At 44.7% G+C, this 22,067-nt stretch overlaps 1 protein-coding gene across 7 annotated transcripts in view; it reads left to right on the top strand.

Annotated features, from left to right (window-relative positions):
- tpk1 (thiamin pyrophosphokinase 1) overlaps positions 1-22,067 on the top strand; it is a 50,210-nt gene that overhangs the window by 4,872 nt on the left and 23,271 nt on the right. For 4 of the 7 annotated variants that reach the window (XM_040166979.2, XM_078095813.1, XM_078095814.1 and 1 more), the window contains 5 exons: positions 1,197-1,271; positions 8,241-8,310; positions 15,020-15,092; positions 17,222-17,317; positions 21,353-21,499. In XM_040166979.2, the coding sequence (XP_040022913.2) occupies positions 1,197-1,271; positions 8,241-8,310; positions 15,020-15,092; positions 17,222-17,317; positions 21,353-21,499 (461 nt within the window). The remainder of the gene's footprint in view (positions 1-1,196; positions 1,272-8,240; positions 8,311-15,019; positions 15,093-17,221; positions 17,318-21,352; positions 21,500-22,067) is intronic. The other 3 variants (XM_078095816.1, XM_078095817.1, XM_078095815.1) reach the window with 1 other exon arrangement.

The following is a 22,067-nucleotide window of genomic DNA, read 5'->3' as shown; positions in this document are numbered from 1 at the left end:
GGAAATGACCTTCCACGGATGTGAACTTCTTTTTAACAACATCAAGCCGCAACAAAGACTATGTTTTTCCTCCACACTTTCTCAGCTGGGTCAGAATGCACTCTTTGCATTCGAGGGTTCAACACTACAAAGGGAGCTTTTTCGCGACACATTTTGCAATGAGAATTTCATAAAACCTCCAGAAGTAGTTCTTCTTCCCCCTTTAACCATTGCTTTCTCCAACCCCCTCCCCTCCCTCCCACACTCCTGCTGCCTTTCTGATGTGTTTTGATGTGTGATGGGAAAGATGCAGGCCTTATTAGATATGCTGCGCTGTGCCGTTTCAACACTGGTTTCCAGTTGTGTGTAATTTGCATACATAGAGAGCGGAAAGAGGGCGACGTAATCACATTGTTTCTTGCACAAGGCATTTGGGCTTCGCTACACAGGGCAACTACTTTAGAAACGGAGGGGAGGGAGAGCTCGTGCTTTGGTTTCTCATCCGCTAAAGCTTTTACAGCTGCTCTGTTTTCATTCATGTCGATGACAGCGTATTTCTGTTCATCTACCGCGGAAAGAACACATTTCTAAAGTATTAGGGGGATCTGCATTAGAAGCGGATCAAAAGAAAAGAGGGTTCGCGAAAGGACACGACGAACCCTGCGACTTTATGAAGTAGCGTGGCCGTACAACGAGGAGGGAAGGGATTAGCTGTTGTTGGGAAGCCCTTTCGGTGTTGAAAGGGCTTCCCACCGCCGCCACGACGGTACAGATGGTGTGCCATCAAGGTCGAGGTATTCAAATGTGCACTGGTGTGCGGCTCCGTGCACACACCAGCAGTCACATTAAGGGCTTTGACTCGTGCCCCTGGTCCACGAGAGGCAAAGGTGCTGGAAAGATGTTGCATAACTTAGAGAGAAACTGCCCTCCCTCTTTTTCTCAGGCAAACAAACCACTCATCGGACATTTTGAGCTTCCTATGCCCGTGACAATGGCGTCATTATCACAGCGTTGTTTTAGGTTGCGTTCTTTATTTAGCGCTGGCGCTGCCTTAAAGAACAGCCGGCATTCTTATTTTATTTCTGCAGACAAGCAAACGACGACGTGTTTCTGCAATGCGGCCGTCGCGTGTTTCATCGCCGCTGTGGTGTCTGACTATTGATTGTCGTTTTTCACTTATATCGCTCTCCTTCCCCCCCCCCTATTTTCTTGTGCAGGCACGCAGAGGATCTGTCTGATTATTCTGAACCAGCCTCTAAATAAAGACTACCTGCACATTCTCTGGAGAAAAGGTAAATCTCACACGAGCCTCTTTAATATTGCTTGGATCTCATCTTCATTGAGTTGCGGCAGGCATTTATTCCCCTGCTGTTTTTTTGAGGGGCCGTGCTCTCTGGCCTGTGTAGTCTCCACTGTGCAATATCATAATTACTGCCATGCCATTGAAAATGCCCCCTTTCTGCCCTCTGCCCACATTTCTTGTGAGATGTGTTTTAATTAAGTTTAAGATGACATAATTCTTTTGCCATCTTTTGGTTTTCTAACTCCCGTGGCTGTAGGATGTAGACCATTTATATTACAATTCATAACAGTTGGCTCACAGTTGGAATATTCAGCATGATTTCGTTGCCCCTGAGACTCTTTTTATTATCGTGATTAAATACTTTGAAGAGTGTTGTATCTGAAACGTCAGTTAAGGCAAGGTCAACTTAACACGCGTACCTGGAATGAGACTGAATAGCTGAATAGCGTGAAAGCTCGGTATTCATTCCTCAGGAGGCCGTTCTTTCAGCGGCCCCAACACTCACATTTTTCTCTCTCGTTCCAAGTCACCGAATGTAACAAGAATATCGTCCCTTCGGATTCATCCAAGTGTGCCTCTATTCATTACCGCTAATTGGTTGCTCGGTAAATTACGTGAACACGGACCGCGTCGCTAAGTGTCCACTCCGGCCAGCGGGGGAGCGACGTGGTCGATGCAAAAAAACGCTGTTTTTCCTCTAGTCAATAACTCAAAGGGTGTAAATATTACAACGGAGACTGGTGCTCCAAAGGCTCATCGTTAAAAGGGGGAAAGTAGGTTTTTGAAGGGGAATAGAGCTGCAGACTCCCTGAGGGGTCGCTTGTGAGATGAGAGTGTGTGTGTGTGTGTGTGTGTGTGTGTGTGTGTGTGTGTGTGTGTGTGTGTGTGTGTGTGTGTGTGTGTGTGTGTGTGTGTGTGTGTGTGTGTGTGTGTGTGTGTGTGTGAAATCGTCCGTGTCTGTGTCCTACCACTTTTTATTTTAAATCTGGTGAACTGCTAAGGAGCGGAGCTTAGTGAACAGGGTTAGTGGAGAGAAGTGGCCTGGATCGCTGGGTGTGAACAACAAAACCTGTGGGCAAACAATAAAAAGTGTTATACGTGGATTTATGCAATCAGGAAGGACGGTAAGGAAACAAAGTATGTCTGAAGGCAAATAAAGACCCTTTCGATTGTTAATTTATCAAGAATATAAAGAAAATATAGAATTCAAAGGAAGAAGATGTTGGCATATTAAATTTACAGTCCTTCAGTGTGCATCCAGGGATGAAACCCTTTTGAAATGTATTTCAACACTCTTTTTTTAATGTTAATAATATTTAAATTGAAGACAGTATTTCAATATCCCTCTTAAATGATTCATTTCTACCATAAATGGCGATATTAGACCGATAATAGATTTTTTTTTCTTATGCCCCATTGAGATTGGAGATTGATTTCTGTCATTTAATAGCATTGTTTTCAAATACAGTATGTGAGTCTAACGCAGTAATGCAGTTAGACTCACATATTGTATTTGATTACATTGTGGAGCCATTGATATTCCTTCTGTTGTAGTTATTTGGGGGGGGGTTCACGTCTGTTCTGAAGTCTTACCCCAGTCAATACAGCACTGTGTGACCACTGTGAGGTAGAAAAACAGCGCGAAGCAGCTCGATAACTTCCTGTGGCATTTGCACCTAAAGTTTCAGAGAGACGTTGGCTGCAGCAGTGCTGTGGTGTGTTTTTCAGGATTTAGGGAGCTTTCTTGAGCCTTCTTCTCTCTGCAGTGACCCGAGGTCTTGACAGGGCGATGCGTTGACGGCCGATCTCCTTCAGCGCGATGCTTAACGCGCTTTCAGCCAATGCATCATTCCTCACTCGAGATGCCATGTGTTTTTAATGTTGTTTACGGGAGTTTGTCGGGGTGTGCGCGTGGCTGCGCGTGTCACTCTCCAGATGGCTGCTCACCTGGAGGCGCCGCAGCCAGGGTCTCCACCTTCTACAGACGACGCTGCACTCTCGGCTTCTCTGATGTGCCGCCCCTGGGTCCCCCCCAAGTCGCCACCCGTGGGAGAGGCAGAGCAGCAGGGAGCAGCAGGGAGCAGCAGGAGCGATGCCGGCTGGGAGAGCGCAGCGCTGATCAAAGGGGGAGCTCATTTAGACGTGCCGAGTGGGATGTTGTGCGGCGGGATCGAGCTGCTTATCTCACTCCCGCACCCTCTCCCTCATCCTCATCGAGTCCTTCCGCCCGCCCACCCGCTCGTGAAGTCGGTCACCCACTCACTTTTTCATTCAGTCAAATCAGTCTCCCGTTTACCTTCTTACAGATCCTTCACTTGTTTTGGTGTAACAACACAAAACGAGCAAATCAATAGAGCAATCAGTGAAGGTGTCTCTCCCTCCACACACACACACACACACACACACACACACACACACACACACACCCCGAGGGAACAGCACAGCGCCGGTGCCTGATTTTCGTCATTTGTTGATGTGGAGCAGCTTTCCGAAGTTGAAGTTTGTGAGCGTCGCCCATCAGCCGGTGGAGTATGAGCCGTGCAATCGAGGCCGGTCGAGTGATTTGTCTGCAGTGCGCAGATGCGTCAAACACGCACAAACACGCAAACACTTCAGCTTCCAAGAACACGTGTCAGACGGCGCCGAACGGGCACTTCGGGAGAGAAGCTGTTAGTGAGGGTTAATGGTTGGAGATCGTCAGAAAGCCTCCCAGACAAAGCGGATTCCCGTACAGCTGGAAAGGAAAAGAGAAGAGCCGGTGAAAGATTTGCCCTCTGGAATAACAAAGGGCAGGAATCCGGACTGGGAAAGTGACGCTAGAGAAAAATAAAATGAGGCATATTTGTGCCGGAAATCAATCACATTTGAGGCGTGGGTGAGAGAGCAGAGAAAGGGATCATAATCTTCTCAGCGCCCTCTGTGACCGTTTGCCCTCTCCTGTACAGCGCTAAACCCCTAACCTGACGGGTATTAATCCTCACCGCCAACCTCATCAATACTGGGCTGCTAAAGCGTGCACCCCACAGCTGTGTGTGTGTGTTGAACATGCATCTTTCCTGCATCAGACTCAAGAGGGAAAGTGTGTGTAATGACAGCTTTAGTGCTGTGTGCGTGTGCGTATGTGTGTGTGTGTGTGTGTGCATTATCTCCAGGCCTGCTTATCTGTCATCCAGCCCATTGAGTGGCAGGAGGAGTTGGTTTTGCAGCCCGCAGGGAGGGATTATTATGGCTGGTTAATTTACAAGGTCATCTCCACTCACTGGTGCCGCCGCCCTCGCTCGGCTCATAATGCCGCCGCCAGAGTTCTTGAGGCAGCTTTGGGCCTCTGCGTGATTCTTTTTTTTTTTTGTCGAGCTTCTTCGTTAAACTCGTGTGGTCCGAGGAGAAAGGAGAAGACGCAGTTGTTTCAGCTGGCAATCTCACAATGCTGCACTCGATACAGGGAATGCCAGTTGTGTGTGTATACAGATCACCATTGTCATGTTCATTTCACTTTTTTGCCACTGTGATGGAGACAACTTTAATGTTGAGGGATCTGTAGAGACGGAGGCTCTATCGGTCTCCTTTCCAACATAAGCTTTTGAATAAGCTTGACCCGTTTTGTGTGAATTGAGACCAATGGGAACAATAGAAGAAGCGCACTACTATTTGTCACTGTTGTGGTCCGGCTCTGAGACAGTAGCAAATAGCGGAAAACACACGAGGGGTTTGAGGAAAAATATACTTTTATTTACCCGTAAAACAGGAATAAAGGAACCTGACGACGCCGGGATAGGATGAAGGACTCCGCTCCGGTGTCACGTATTATGGTACCCACTGCAGACACGTGTACTTCTGTCATAAAAGCCAAATACAAACTAAAAGTCGGCCTTCACCGTGACAGATGGCAGCTCGCTCAATTTATCAGAAATGTCCAGACTAGAAAACTGCCGCAGCTAAAGCGGCTGGTTTCACATGCGCTCCTTTGTGCTTATCTCTTCCCCGTTGACCCCTCTCATTGCAGAAATGACACATTTTGTCAGACTTCCTTGACACCGCGGTCACCATAGCGGCTCGTAGAAATCCCCAGCAGGCACATTCTGTCTACCGACAGCAGCTCCCGAATTGGGTCGTCATATTACGGGCAAACTCGAGATGTGACTTATCTCCCCTTTTTCTCCCGTCGTCCACCTTTTCGGTATCGCAGCCTTAACCTTTTCATAATGGCCGAAGTCCCTCGCGGTGAGCGGAGAGTACACACCATCCGGCCCCGGATCCAACCGGGGCCCCCGCGTCGGCAACAAAGTGAAGGACGTCGCAACGTCTTTCTCATTAAACTTTGGCTCTCGGTGTAAATCACTCAAAATGTCATGTGAATTATCACCCCGAGCCAATTCTTCATTCCCTGACCTATCCAACAACTTGCCTTCCTTCATTAAATAGACTTTTTAAATCCAATCTTCCCTTTCCGTTTGTTTCTTTCCAATGCAAAAGCTTTCATTAACTGCTTGCTGCTGTATTCTTTCCCATTCCAAATCGCATCCCTTTTTTACTACTACATTCTTAATCTTAACATCGTAGGAATGTACAGTATTGATTTTACCAGTGCACAAAGTGAATGAGCAACTCAATCCTAGTCTTCAAGGGGTTTGGTATTTATGCGCTAAAGCTCAAATATGGGTGACTGAAAACAACCTACTGCCCCTGCAGCTAACTCACCACATGGATGTGACAATGCAGGATTAAATAGAAAAACAAAATCTTGCTTCCAGGTGTTGTAATGAGGAAGGAAAGAAGTGAAGGAGAGAAAAAATACACCCAAAGCCTTTTTTTTTAGTTTTTTTTTTTTAGCAACACCAAGAATGAACAAAACTTTAAAACAGTTTCTCTTATTAAGTCTGTGACCTTTGCTGTATGATGCAGCGCCACCGCTAGAAGACTTTCTGAAGCTTAATGAGGCAAATGTAATTTATAAACTTATCATGTCATTCGTCTGACATTAGCAGAGGCGTTTTTTTATGTCCGCAGAGGGAGGGAGGCCGCACTGTGAGAAAAGCCTTGCATAAAGTAAATGTAATGATAAATTACAGTGTGAAATGATCTCCAAAGAGGTGTAAACAAGATATTGAAGAAAAAAAACATTCATTGATATTTATGAGGTTCTGCTTTCGAGCCGGAAGGGACCTCACTTTTAAAGGAGAATTCTCCTATGAAATAATGCAGATCGTGATTGCCTGACGGCCCTTTTTACTCCACCAAAAGAAAGATTACTGATGGATTAAAGGCGACAGTATGGTGAGAAAATGCATATGATGGGACAATTTTTTTAAGGTTGTTTATCATGAAAGCTGCACTTTTTGGTAGAATCATCTTTTCAGATTTTACTGGAGTTGTGTGTGTTTTAATGGCATGCATTTAAACAGAGCTGAGTAAATGATTGACAGAAGTATGCTATACTAGAGCCTTAAGTCTGAAAATGACTTTGTTTGTGTGTGTGTGTGTGCGTGTGTTCGCGGGTACACACAGATAATGACTGATATCTTCGCAGTCGGGCACCAGCAGGCTTAAAGAAGAGTTTCTCTGTTTGAAAAGTTTCTCAGCCTTTGCACTGCGTCAGAGATAATGAGTCATTTACATTCCAATCCAAACAGCAGGTGGTGAGGGTTATGAATAAAGCTCTGCCTTGAGTGTCTTATTTACATCATTGCAGATTTGTCTGCATTTTCACACTTTTTTTAGCACTTCAGACAAGGAAATTTAGATTAGACCCCCCCCCCCCCTCCTCTCCAAACTCCTTTTATCTCTGCTAATCGCGTCTACCTAAGTGTTTGTGTCAGCCTGTGCGGCTTTGTAGATGCACGTATGTGATGTGCATGAACCCGTTTCCGTTTGCAAGGTCCTGGTGATTATTTAAGTGCGAGCTCTGTATTTAGTTCCCTCTTGTCATACATGTTGCGTCTCCCGTTAATAAATACAATCATTTAAAAAGGGAAGGAACGGGAAGGACCAAAAGGAGGTGTTCCTTCCAGGAATGTGTTCTTGCTGGCACTGCTCACAGTACAATCTCATCGTATCAATGAACCGTATAATTGTTTTTTTGTGTTGTAAAACAAACAAGTGACACGTGCACAATGGAAACGTTTTGAGGAAAGAAGGCAGATGAGACGGGCATCTTTTGTACACCAGTGGCCCGTCGCCTCTCCGCTGCGGGCTTCCGGTGTAGAAAAGGACAGCCGACACTTTGAAGTGTTTCCCCCCCGTGTGTAACACAAGAGCCCCAAACCCTTAAAAAAAAATAGGCTGCCTGTTCATTTTGAATAGAGCAGCGGCCTTGAAAGAGCATACATTTGCAAATAGTTTGCATCTGATTTAGTGCGACTTGAATACCATTTTAAGAACATCAAATAACCACCTCATTTGAATGTTTCTAAAATCAAAAAAAAAGATAAGTGCTCTTCCACTTACTCGGCCTTTTACAGGGTCAAATTCAATGTAGTTGCTGCGTGTCATTTATTATTTTTTCTTTTAAAACTAACCTGCAGTGATACCAAGGTTTTTTGTTCAACAAAAGCTGTTTAAATTTTCTATTGTTAAATTTTCCTTTTTCTATGAATCATTTATTGTGTGTTCAGAAGCTCTCAAGTCAGAAGAACATTCATCCGTCTCTCCGTTCACGCCGCAAGCACTGCTCAATTCTGATGTATTGCTGGGATTCTATTCTCTCTCTCTCTCTCTCTATATGGTGTTCCATGCATGCAGTGAGACTGGATTAGTCCACTTAGACTCTGGAAACATCCCAAAGCACAGCGAAAAACACCCATCACAAGCCCACATCTGTGGAGACTGGTTTGTTGTGGAACCGGTATGAACTGGGTGACTTGTGCAGAAATGTGTCGCCGGTGAATGTGAGGTTTGAAATCCAGATAAAATGGTTTGCCTTTAGTGTCGCGGGCTAAAGTGTCTGTCTGTCTGTGTGCAGCACTCTTGAGGGCGTGTGCCGATGGAGCTGCCAATCACCTTTACAGCAGCACCGCTGGAGATAGAGACAGGTGAGTGCGCAAATGTTCTGCACAGGTTAGCGTTTTCTTTCTTTCTGTCCTCTGTGCACGCAGCTGATGTTTTTTTTCTGATGATGTTTTTTTCCAATATTGTTGTGTGTGTGTGTTTCTGCTTAAGTACTACATGTTACACACACACACACAACATATACTACTAGTATGTGTGCGGCTAATGGAAGACTGCTGTTGGGAGGCAGATGGATCGGCGCTTCGCCGCGTCCCTTAAGTGTTGAGGCTTTTCACACGCCGAGTCTAAGCGCGGGTTGTGAATGCGACGTGGTGTGTTTGCGTGTGTGTGTTTGTGTTGTACTGCGGTGACAGCCGGTTTAAGTCAGACACACCGGAGGTGAGGACATATTTGCACAGGGACTTCATTTAAGCCCATTCACAGAGGGCCGACTTGTGACTTCATGAGTTCAAAGCTGAACTTTTAAGTGGACGGAGCAGATTAGCACATCTATTTGGCTTTGGGACCATTAATCAAGCTTTCTTATCATATTGTGTTTCCGGAGTCAAACTTGTTGTTAAAGTCGTGTTGTAACAACACCACTTGAGGGAACAGCCCACAGTTTTTCGGATTCATTGTAAATCGTATCCATCCGCTTGGAGGATGGATGTCAGCCGATCCAAATCATAAACAAGCGGAGGTAGACTCATTTTGTAATTACACAATATGCAACGCTCAATCAACTGCGATTATTCTCTAATTCTAATCTAACTGATGCTTCGGGATGGAAAAGAAGCCTCACAGTTTAATTTAGAACTACAATAATTCCACATTAGAGAGATTTAAAGTACTTGGTGGAGATGAGGTCCTCACTAGTGCATTCATTTTGGTTTTGTACACATATTCCTTTTCCTAGTGATGTTTCTCCGTCACAGTGCATGAGTTTGAGCTTGTTTGTCGTGCTGGCCGAGTGTGCTCGTGTTGCACTGCGTGTTCGTTCTCTGACCCTCCGGCCCTGAGAACCTGTCAGCGGCCTGTGCAGCGGAGCTGTCAGCCAGGCCGCCCTCACAGCCCCGTTGCTCCCGACCCAAACAAAAAGTTCTACATTAAACGGTGGCGGGAGGGAGGGAGGGAGGGAGAGAGAGAGAATCCGCAATGAAGGGGGAAAAAAAACATAAGGATAATGTTTATGGATGGGGGAACGCACATCAGGTTTGGATGTATTTAACCTCGCATTACCACAAGTAATGGACTACAGAGGAGGGGAGACGCAAGTGATCGATCAAAGCCGCGCTCTGTGAAAACCCTGCAAAGGCCTAGACAACAGCAGTGCGTAACCAAACGGAGGCTGTAAGCAGAGACGTGCAGGACGAGAAAAACAAACCACACAACTGCTGGATAAATGTTGTGCTAGAAGCAAGATGAAGAGGTCGTGCCTGCGCGTGAGTCCGTGTGTGTTATGGTGCGTCTGCCTGTTTCTGTGTTTGAGGATGGGAGTACAGCAGCAGATATAATAGTTCAAAGATTTTGTTTGTCAGATACATGCATAGCAGTGAGTAAGGAATTCTCCCCCCCCCCCCCCCCCCAAAACTTCAATGCTGCCCAAATTGTCAACGTGCGCTGACATTATGCTGCTGGAGATTTAAGTTCGATCTGTTGAGGAGAATTGAGCCATTTAATTTATCCCGCAAGGGAAACCGGGCCTGAAGTTGGCTTTGTGGAGGACAAACCCGAATTTAACATATGTAGCGTTACATTTTATTTTTACAGGTTTTCTTTGAAATGCAAATTAAGGCAACCCAACCCCCTCCCCCATCGCCGCTGCCTGAAAAAGAGATGGCCTTTCAATGACCTTCGAATGTGTATTTCCACAGGAAGATGTGGGTGAATGCGGATGAGAAATGAACCGCGTGGATACAAGTTTGCGGTCTGCGGCGTCCGGCTCTGCCGCGGGGACAAAGTGGGTGGATGGTTAAAAGACAGCCGCCATGTCATTTTCTGTCCAAACAGCCTTAATAGTAGTCATTGAGGATGAGGAGGAGGAGGAGGAGGAGGAGGATGTTACTTCAGGTCGAGGCTTCCTGTCTCTCCTGATGACTGTCATCAAGGATTCAACGTTACCTTGCGGGAGTTATTAGTTAGTTAAATGGTGAATATTTAAATGTTCATATAGAATCCAGACAGACCTTGAATCCATTCATTCACCCATCTTCATCCATCTTCTTTTTTTTTTTCCTCAAAGTGTCTCAAAAACGCCACGTTATCATTTTTCCTTCTGTTTGAGTTGCCTTTTGATAAACGCTCCCGTCGCTGGTGTCCTTTGAGCTGTGACGTGTTCTCTGATGATGTACAGTACATGGCGGATGCGTACGCACGTGATCTGTTTGAGTAGTTGCTCGGTTCTGACAAATCTTTGCCCTTCGTTTGCTCTTTTTTTCGATGACATGGTTGCGGGAAATTGCTCAAAGTCCCATTATTATACCTGAATGACGGTTGCTCATCCGATCATGCTTTGTCTCGCTAGATTTAATGGCTTTTACTTTTGTCTTTCCATCTAATCTGTTTTCTTTTTTTCATCTGTTGACACCAGACGCGAAGCACTATTCATAAGCACATAGATATTTTCCCATGGCATGCATGGGAAAATATCTATGTGCTGCACTTTGTAATTAGAGACTTTAGCTCTAGTTTGAGGTTGGCAGACTGATCAGCTGGTAACCGCTCAGCAAAAAGCCAGATCCAGTTAGTGCTGTGACTCCTGCGCACTATAGCGAGGTTCTATAGTGCACTTACTTATTTTATATGACACATCGTCATGGTTTGAGGCATTCTTTCCTCTTCTCTTTTTTTCATTCAATTTAGAGCTATTGGTTTAATTCGTGCATCTAATCAAAACCTCAGAGAGAATAAGAGGTCAAGAGATGGATGAAAGGAGGTCAGTAGGGTTGGGGGGGGGGGGGGGGGGCGGCGGCATTGTCCACTAGCAGAGGTCATGCTGCTGGCTAAGCATGTGCACAGCAGTGTCGCATTATGACTGTGTATGCATCTCTGTTTTGAAACGAAGCTGTCCGGTGCAAGACGACAGATTTCACAAGACCTAATGGGGAGATAAGAGATATCTCCGACAGACACACTCTTTATTTGTCTTTCATGTCGTATTTCCTCATTTCCTATCTCGTACCTTTTTATCCTTCAAACTCGCCTGACAGACATGTGTGATGATGAATTGAATTTGGTGAGCAGTGAGGGTCAGCAAAGATGTCTGAGGCGGATGCCTGTTTAGAATAAACCTGATAAGGGTTCACATGTATCAAACTCTTAAAACACTCCCTGCAAAAATGCTGCAGTCGAAAGTCTCACTGCTTCGTTATTGAGGAGCTATTTTCTTTGTTGCACATTCACAGTCGTTGTATATAAAGTTACCGCAGTGCGTCTCTTCTGTTAGCAATTATAGACTTTTATATTATTTGTTCTTTATTGTCACTTGTTTTCTTCTCTTTTGTTTATTTTCCCCAGATATTATCGCGCTTTTCTGCTCCACGTGGGGTTGGAAGTCCCCCCTGTGTTACCACTTTACTGCGCTGTGTGGGAAATGGCCCTGCTGAGTGGAGCTTGACGAGCGTTGGGAACCGGCCCTCACCTTTTAAAAGTCGCTTTTTGTTTGTTTGTCGACACGTTTGCTGTTGAGTCCTAACAATTGAGACTTATTAGAATTCCCCCTCCCTCCCCCAAGTGTAATTATGAAAGTTGGTTATTACTGACGAACAAATCGAGTCACTGCAAACACAAATGGCATCATGTTGCCACAGTCGCGCACGGGTCCAACCATCGCGGAAATCAGCTGTTTCTTTTAAGAGTTTCCAAACCAGCTGACATTTGTCGTATTTGAGGTCTTCAAATGTTTACATCTTATCAGAAATCGCGCGTCATTTGTCAGAATCTGTGAGATTTTGTCTGTGCATTTTATTTCATCAGTCTTTTCTTTTTTTTCACACGGAACGTGTCAAAGGGCTTCACAGACGTTCATGCGTCGTTCATTTTGTCACCCAAAATAATCCCTCCTCCCCTTCAGCGGCCTCGCGCCTCTGATTGGGAGACGGGAGGGATGAGAGTAATCAGAGCTGCATCTCCTCTCGAGTGCCGACGAAGACGAGAAAAGGGGGAGAAGAGCGTGTTCATGGCGCTCGATTCAGCAGGCGATGTGAGATGCGAGGACACAAAACAACACCTTGGGTTCTGATTAAACGGTCGTATGGTTGAACGCTCAGGCTTGATGTGAGTGAAACACAAACAGGATGTATAAGGTGGTTAGATTGACGGAGATTGCCTCAGTTACATACAAAAGTAAGTAATGCAGAAGGAAAATGAAACAGGATTGGCAAGAAGGTTCCTGAGGAGCCACGGGGAGGAGATGTGTCGATCGGCGGGCCGAGGGAGGGACACACACACACAAGCAGGCTAATGGACAAACGCACAAGCAAACGCAGGCAAAGGTCACGGAGCCATCCCAGCAGCCCCGGCACTCAGACGAAGTGGCGGTAAAATGCTCTATTTCCCGTCCAAATTAAAGTGTCAGTTAATATTAATGTGGAAGTGAAGACTGTCAGACGCACAGCACGCAGACACACAAACACACACGGGCACAAATACTGAATTTAGAACCTCGCCTGGTCAATTACCATGAGGCGATGGAGTCGTGCACATAGGTCACAACGGGTGTGTGTGTGTGTGTGTGTGTGTGTGTGTGTGTGTGTGTGTGTGTGTGTGTGTGTGTGTGTCGCTTTGATCAGGCCCAGTGCAACGTCTCGTCCCATCTGTCACATGAAGGTTATTTCAGAAGGAGATGCAGTTGTGACGCCCTGCGTTATGACGCGGGTGAATTGTGCTCGTGCGTACTTTCTTATTTGCAGATGTTTGTGCATGTGCGTGCGTGCATGTGTGTGTGTGTGTGCGCGTGCGTCAGACATTTTTTTTTTTTGCATGTGAATGTGTTCGTTTGGACTGTTGCAATGTTTTTACCAAGATTGTTCAGCTCAGGTAGCAACATTGTGCTTGATCGACTTTACGTGTGTGTGTGTTTGTGTGCGTGACAGTAGATCATATATAATTGCGGTTCTGTTTGTCTTGCTGTATCTTTTTGGTGTAAATAGGAACAATGAGTGGTGGGGGGGGGGGTAATCCTTCTGTATCTCTTTCTTCAACCGACCGGAACATCGCTCTCTTGCTGGGAGAACACACACACACACACACACACACACACACACAGAAATGCACTAACTAACCAACCATGAAATCGTAATGTCAGACCTCTTAATGCCTCTAGATAACGGTAACCGCATCTCTTCGTGGTCCTGCTTCTCTCACACACACACACACACATGGAATAAACAGAGCGCTATCCGTCTCTCTGGCAGGAATGTTCCACTCAGTAGTCCCTGGAAGATTTTGGGTTGTTTCCATTGATATTTTCTAGAGACGCTGTTATTTCCTGCACTTTGGGAACGCAGGCCGCCTGCACACAGTCGCATGAGGACGAATAAAATGTGGCGTGATATTTGTATTCAGAATGTACGTATTTTCCCAAACGTCCTGCCCGGTTTCATTTTCCATTGAAATCCTCTTAATTGCATGTTTTAGCATAGAATTTCTTTAGGTTTTTTAGGAGTTTGGAATTTGGGTTTTTTGGATTCATTGTGCTTGTTTTCTGAGGGGCTTTTCTGGGTTTTATGAGTCCTAAAAAATTGCGACTGGGTGAATTCACTTTCAAGCCAATATATTGCCTTTTCATTTTCTTTTGTCACCTCATAATCAGTTGTATAAAGAAATGGGCATAGTGACCTTACATAAGCAGGCAACAGTTAAGAAACACCGCAGCTATATCAATGTATTTACTAATCGTTTAAAATGGGTGAAATATGCACTAATAAACAAAGCTTAAGTGATATAGAGGGTTAATCATGGGTGATCTGAGTAATGTGTAAACTGCCGTGATCAGCATCTTTCAGCAGACTGATCTATGGAGACATAAAATAAGCCTTTAACCTCTTTACATATAACAGGACTTTCTGTGATATTACAGCGTCCATGTCAGTGGTCCAGATGAATAGACCTGTTCCTAAAAACAGACACACAGACTATTTGTATCACCTTATTTCACCGTTTACCCTTCCAGTATCCTGCGTTGATTGATCGCGCGTTTGATAAGTTGAAATTGCTCTGTGACCTGTGGTAATCAAACCCATCCGCAGCGCCACTGGAGAATGTAGTCAGTCAGTGTAATGGAACAGGCCAATATCGGACCAACACCAGGCACATCATGCTCTGTTTATTTGGGTGGGTGTTGCGTTTGTGTGTGACAGAACGTGGTTGTGTACGTGTGTGCTTTCACATCGATCCCTGCAGAGTGTGTGTGTGTGTGTGTGTGTGTGTGTGTGTGTGTGTGTGTGTGTGTGTGTGTGTGTGTGTGTGTGTGTGTGTGTGTGTGTGTGTGTGTGTGTGTGTGTGTGTGTGTGAGTGTGTGTGAGAGACAGCGCCACGCTCACTGCCACAGAGAATCACCCTGTCAGTCTCTGCGTCTCTTCGTCTTCCCCCGGCGGCTGGCGCTCCCTCGCTGCACAGATCAAAGAGCTGACACATGCCCCGATGTCCCCTCTCCCCGTCTCTCGTCTATCTCCCCCTTATACTCTCTGTCCTGCTCGCAATCGTAACCCTCTCCCTCTGTCACTCACCCTCTCTTTCTGTCCTCACATGCAGCTTTCTCCCTGACTATATCAGTGGGGATTTTGATTCCATTACTGCCGAGGTCAAAGCGTTCTATGGAGACAAGGTGAGTTGAACACAACGTGCGCACACAAATCTGCTCGTGTACAAACAGTGGCAACACAACAACATGAACAAACACACACACATGAACAAAAAGAAAAAACAAGAACTTGTTGAAGTTCACAATACCAAAACAAGTAGCTGCCAGTGGATCAGCAGAGCTGTAATAGAATAGTCTAATAGATAAAAGGCTCCTTTTAAACTCTGTGTTTGTAAAATGATCAATGGTACATACACTGCTCTGTTATCAGAGGTGTCTTAGTGAGTATTTTCAATGATGCAAGGCAAATAACCTTAATCCTGAATTCAGGCACATGTTCTCTCCCAAATGACCCTTTGAACTGTGACTGGATTCAGCAATCTAAACCCTGAGCATATCTGCAGAGCATGAACTATTATCTCAGTGTGTGTGTGTGTGTGTGTGTGTATGTGTGTGTGTGTGTGTGTGTGTGTGTGTGTGTGTGTGTGTGTGTGTGTGTGTGTGTGTGTGTGTGTGTGTGTGTGTGTGTGTGTGTGTGTGTGTGTGTGTGTGTGTGTGTGTGTGTGTGTGTGTGTTTGCGTGACGCAGGGTTACAGGGTTGACATCAGGCAAGTGGATAAGTGACTACTCAGAGATGACTGGGGTTTAATGGCCCGTATGCTGGAGACTCTCCAGGAGTTGCAGCTGCACGGACAAGAACATGCAGACTGAACGATCAGAGTGGGTGTAAATAAGCAGGTTGACTCGGTGCACTCAAGGTGCGTTTAGACCCGGTCATCAAAAACTACCTCCGCCCGTGGTCCTATTTTAAGTGTAATTCACTGGCTGCTGACTCAGCGGCATGCGGGCGTTTCGAGCCTCTCTGCTAGCGGCACGAGCACCTTTCGTGGCTCTGCAGATCATTTGAGCATCTCCAACTTAAAGGTAAAGGATGTCATTGTAACTACTTTAACCACAGCTACTGGTCCACGCAATTGTTGGATGTACTTGTGAAAATTCCCCTCAGATGAGTTGCCCGTGTAGAAATTAGGGGGAAAATAATATCTGACAACACATTTTTCTTTTCTTACTTCTCAGGAAAATACAGTGCTTTGATCAACATATCTGAGAGGGTTGAATCACTTTTGGATTGATGTGTTAACACTTAACACATTTTAACATAAGAAATAATGTATTGTAAAAATATCTAAATTATACACAAACATTTTCTGGGTTTAAGAGTCTTTCTGACTGCATTATTTTCTTTGCCTCCTGCTTGTACCCCAAGTTGCGTAAGATGTAGGCAAATCTAGACTCAACCATCCAGGGTCCTGAAGATAAAGTGGTAATTCTTCTATTAAGTGGACTCTCACGACAAGCAAAATGTCAAACCAGAACCTTTTGAGGAAATGTCTCTGATCCCACCCAGGTCACAATGCACTGTGCTCGCACACACACACACACACACACACACACACACACACCATCACACCTAAAGATACTCGCACACAACAATACGAGTTAACACCCTCCCTTTTCCTCACTATTTCCCCCTCTCTCTGTAGCTGTCTGAAATATTACTCATCTCACAAATATCACACGTGTTGCCTTTAAAAGATAAAGAGCAACACCTTTTTTTCTTCCCCTGACAGTAAACCAACTTTTGTGGTAATACTTAAGCAGCAGAACAATGGGAAAGTTTCAAACTGAATAATTCTGCATAAATGCAGGGGAGAAAAACAGAAAAGCATCCCCAACGGGAGGGAGAGAGACGAGGAAGCAGGAGGGGGAGCGAGGGAGCGAGTGAGGATGGATGGGATCAAACAGAGCACAGCGAACGTGTGTGTGTGTGTGTGTGCGTGCGTGTGCGCGTGCGCGCACGAAAAGGAGACATAGGCCACCCCAGACTATGGTTGTTTACCTGGATGCTGTAGTTGGGGGCCACTGACTGGAACCTCTACATTATTCAGCGACACAGCCCACCGACAGCCAGACAAGACTTAAACACTGATTTATACTTCTCTCTATCTCGTTGTGTTTTTCCGTGCTTTGTTATCCCCTATGCCTTATCTCTTCGTTGGCTTTTTGTTTTGCTATCTGGGAATGTGTACATCCATCTGATTATGTTGCCGTGTTGTCCGAATGTGTGTGTTTCCCTTTTTCTTTGTGCGTAGGGCTGCAAGCTGATAGAAACCGCTGACCAGGATCTAACAGACTTCACCAAGTGCCTCGCGATCATGGTGGGCGAAATTCAGAGGCGACAGTTGCAGGTAGACGTATGATTTAAAATCTTCACATTTTATTTCTTTAATGCTAAGTAATTGGTTAACTTAGCATAACGACTGGAAGTGGGGGGAAAAAACAGCTGGCTGGACTGCTAAGCTCAAATACGCCCTAATGTATTTTCATAATGAGGGGGTCATTTTTTGGCCCGGGAGCAGTAACTTCATCGGCATAACGATGCCGCTTTTGAAACAGTGTTTTTAACAAGAATACATATTTCTAAAAGGATATGTTACTGCTATTAAAAATATATCTTTGTTTGCTTTTTTGCACCGTGTTAAACAAATAAAGCTCTCCTCTCACTCGGCCTCTGCAAAATTAGCACCTTAAGCCAGGAATTCGGCCCTCAGTTACTTAAGATCATCTGCTCAGAGGTCAATCGTGTTGGAATGTGGTCGACAGGGGCCAGATTTGTGTGTGTGTGTGCGAGTGGGCGCGTGTGGGCGGGTGTGTGAATATGAAACAGCCTGCTGGAGGGAGAGAACGCTCACTTGACATTCCCCGAAGAAATAAGTGTGGGAAAAATATCGCTGGAACAATATGAGCCACATTTACACCTACACTTGAAGAGGCATCGGGTTACCGAGGGCCGGCCAGGTTTCAAATGAACCACTTTGGTTGTGATATTTTCAAAGTTTAAAGCATTTACTAACAAATTGACATCCAAAAAATGCAAGAGGAGCCGGCAGCCGTCGCGGTGCCGCGCACAGCCCGACACGGACGTCTGATCCACAGACGGGCGCCTTCCATTTTCACTCTTGACAACGTCGAGTGAAGACTTGCATCACGTGAGGAAAATTAGTGCAGGCTAATAGAACAAAAAGTATATCCGTAATTGTCAAAACTAAGGTCCTCATTAGGGGAGTGTGTGTGTGTGTGTGTGTGTGTGTGTGTCACACTCTTTCTCTATCTGTGTTTCTGCCACTGTTATAATTTTCAGCCTCCATGCCGAGTGTTGCTCCAATCACTTCACCTCTCCACGCTGATAAAAAGGTCGCAGAGAAGTGCACGTTATCTCATCCAGTATGCACGCATGCTGTCACAGCGCGGTTTGTCACATTGTGTGTTTTCTCATTCATTTGCCTTGTTTGGTTCAAAGATGAGATGTAATTTTGTCGTGGGCCGGCTAATGTTCCCTCTGCCTTTGAACTACCGGGAAATCCCTTTTTTTCGTGTCCATTAAGAATTGCTGACGATGACTTTTGATTGTTTACTTGGATATTTCCATTGTTCTTTACCTTTTTAGTTCCCTTTAGCAATTTAATGTGGAGTTATATGTATAGGCATTGTGCTCCAGTTTATGTTTATGATTGAACTTATTAGCCCCCGAGGGTTGATTTTAGAGAATGAACTTGTTTTCTGTTGGTTGACAACCTGAATAATGGTATCAGAGGATTATGGTGGGTGGATGTGTGTGTGTGTGTGTGTGTGTGTGTGTCTCCTTGTGCCTTTCTGCAGTGTCTATATGTACTTGTTAAAATGTGTGCTTGTCTGTCTCTCTCCCAGTTAGCTTCTCTCTCCTTGCTGCACCGTCGCAGACATGAAGTTCTTTCGGTCTTTTCTCTGGTTTGTGTTCACGCCATCTCCAATAAATGAATACGACTTTTTGTGTTGGTCTCTGAGCCTCGTTGGCTCGCTCTGGCGTCCCGCGGCCAATCGGGAGACTGCATGGACGGAGCCGTCGGGCCAGCTTGTTTAGATTCTCTTCATTCAGTTGTGAGATTATCCGTCCCCTGCTTGTTTTTGTTGTCCTGTTTTTTTTTTAGTAAACAAACATGAAATAGGATCACACAAAAATGTGAAAGTATGGACGTGGTCGGACAATGAAACGGTGTGGTGGAAGCAAAAGACTGAAACACTGAGCGTCTTTTCTCCAGTCCTCCTTTTCTCTTCCGGCTTTGTCTGCTGTGGCTTCCTCTCGCGTGGCCACGGCGCCTTTTGAACCGACGGATGCGCCGCGCCGACGCCGCTCGCTTCTAGTTGGATCCATCCGCTCCTCTCTCATTCTTTCTCTCCTTTCAGGGCGTTCTTTTGTGTGTGAAAGAAATGTTATTAGCAAGAAATAACAAAGGTGGGAAGGACGTGGGAGATGTATTTGGCAGATGGTTTGGTTTATGAAAAAAAGGGCCCAAGAAATTGTAAATAGGAGATCCTATTTATAAAAGAAAAACCATATATTCACTTTTGAAATGTTGGTCCAGAATAAATAAATGGTTTATTTAATATATTATGACGTCTTATTTGCTAAAGTCTGATAAGGCGTATTTCTCTGTGGCATATGCTGTATCAGTGGGCCACATGTGGGTGACACATTGGTGCCGTAAATACTTGAAGATTTATCTCTCTTGTTGGAATAATTGAGCTTGTGTCTGAGACTCGCAGGCGATAGTCTTTTTTTTGTTGTTGCTATTTTCATGGTGTTGACAATAAATCAATAAGTCTGGGACACCAGGTTGAGATGGGATGTTTTTGCTAATTTTTTATGTTCCCACTTGTCTAGTGTAACACGTGGATAGTTTACAATGCATTTTAAATATGGTGAATTTCAGATGTTTTTTACCGCATTTTAAATATTTGTTTTTCAAATTCCAGGGATGTTTGTGACTGGGATATTTCCATTTGTTATACTTTATAACCTCTCTCTTTCTCTCCGTCTTGTTGTTGTTGTTTACACTTCAGGTGGAGCCTGTGTGCATACGGGGGCGTCAGCCAGATGTTGAAATAATCTCAATCTCTCAGCGCTTGGTTTTGTTTTAACTCCGTTGCCCGAGGCAGGAAGTCAGTAACAATAGACTCGGTTGGGGAAACCGTGATCTTTCGTCTTGGGTTAATACCGAACACATTGAGGTATTGTTGGAGTTGTAGAGGGGAGATAAAAATATATTTTTTTTAGATTTTCAGGCGATAATGTTTCCTGTGGTGTCTACCGCATCCTAAGCTGCAACCACAGCATCAGAAAATTAATTTCTGCTAATATTTTCTTGTTGATATATTGTGTGAAAACCTTGCATCAGAGTGATGGAAGTGAGCCTCTGACAGCGTCTCTGCCCTCTGGACTGTTTCTAAGCCTGTCAGCTCTGATGCTCAGGGGCTTTTTATTTTTTATAACTGCTGAGGGACGTAAATAGTGTATGTATGAGAACTGCTGGCTCGTAGCTAAGAACAAGGATGCAGGAAATGTCGTTAATTTAAGCGATAAATGTAGTTTTCTTGATTTGCCGTTTACCTGGGCACAAGAAACTGATTTAATCCTCATTTATGACGCCCAAATTTGTTTTAGAATCTACCACAGACCACTTTTTTTCTGTCTTCCATCTCAATTTTCTCTCAACACTCTGTCCTTGCTGTGTCTTTCTTTTATTAATCAAGTGTCTGTACTAGTTTTTTATGTTTAATGAATAGGCTAGGAATATTCAAAAATGTTCATATTCAGATTCCATGAAAATACCAAAACCAATAATTTGGTTATTTTGTGCAGTCTGTCCACACCATCCTCGTGAGGCCGATGTCTTCAAAATGTTTGGAGAGTTTTGTTCCAATTTTACACATACGTCCACTTGGACTCACGGTGGAAGGGATTACAACATTTTCTGCTGTACCTAAATACACAATATGCTAAAATGTACAATTTCACACCGATTTCAGGATAAAATGACGACCTGTTGCATAGACATGGATGTGAACTCCAACTGGAACGGTTGATAGAGGTATACCACTAGGAGCTGGAAGGATTCTAGTTGTGATGTACCATACTTTCCCATAATAAGTTTCCAAATTATTCCTGATGGAGAATCTATTTTGCACACTTCATCAGAGCAAAACATACCTTGGCTTTTTCCACACAGAAGCATTCAGGACAAAAGTTTCAAGTCTTGTTTTCATTTTCTTTGTTTTTCTGAAACCACTTCTTCTGTCATTTTTCTTCGCTGAGACCAAACAACAACCTTCTTCCAGACAACCAGTCCAGTAAGTCAAACCGTGGCATTTTTCTGTGTCTAATTATACTCTGTATGTCTTTCCAGGTGGATGCCATAGTGACACTGGGCGGCCTTGCTGGCAGGTTTGACCAGACCATGGCGTCTGTCGAGACCCTCCACCACGCTCTGTCCATGACTCCACTGCCCCTGTTTATCTTACAGGGGAGCAGCCTGGTACACCTCCTCAGACCAGTGAGTGTGTTATTAAATGACACGGTGAAAAGCTGCTGTATCATCATGTCACTTCTAATGACGGTTTTCAGTTGCGTATTAAAAGTACACTCGCAAGCACTAGATCAGCGATTCCCAAAGTCTGGGCCGAAGGTATTGCAGGTGGGCCGCGAGAGGTCATTTACAATAAATAAATAATTTAATACAGTTACGGTTAATACATTTTTAATCGGTTAAATTCTAATTCATTTAATCATCCCTAGTTTATGTTTTGATCAGAGTTGTGATTAAAGGTTTGGGTGGGCCGCAAAAGATATTCAGATTTCAAATTGGGCCGCGGCATTCTTGAGTTTGGGAACCGCCGCTCTAGATCATCCATTGGCTGTGTATGAAGACCCATCCAGATAAAGTCTACGAAACCAACATATCTTTCTGCTTCCCGTCGCCCTCCCCCGGTCCTTGTCTTCATCTTCCTTTCTCGCCCTTGTTTCCCTTGCTTGGCCTCACTGCTTCCACCTTGATTGGAGTGTTGAACACTTTGTTTCTTTGTTAAATAATCACTTCAACAACCTACACACACACACACACA

Source organism: Gasterosteus aculeatus, chromosome 21, assembly GCF_964276395.1.
Source record: "Gasterosteus aculeatus chromosome 21, fGasAcu3.hap1.1, whole genome shotgun sequence".
Classification (NCBI taxonomy): Eukaryota; Metazoa; Chordata; class Actinopteri; order Perciformes; family Gasterosteidae; genus Gasterosteus; species Gasterosteus aculeatus.
Note: the sequence above shows the minus strand (reverse complement) of the source record. Positions and strands in the feature narration are given on the sequence as shown.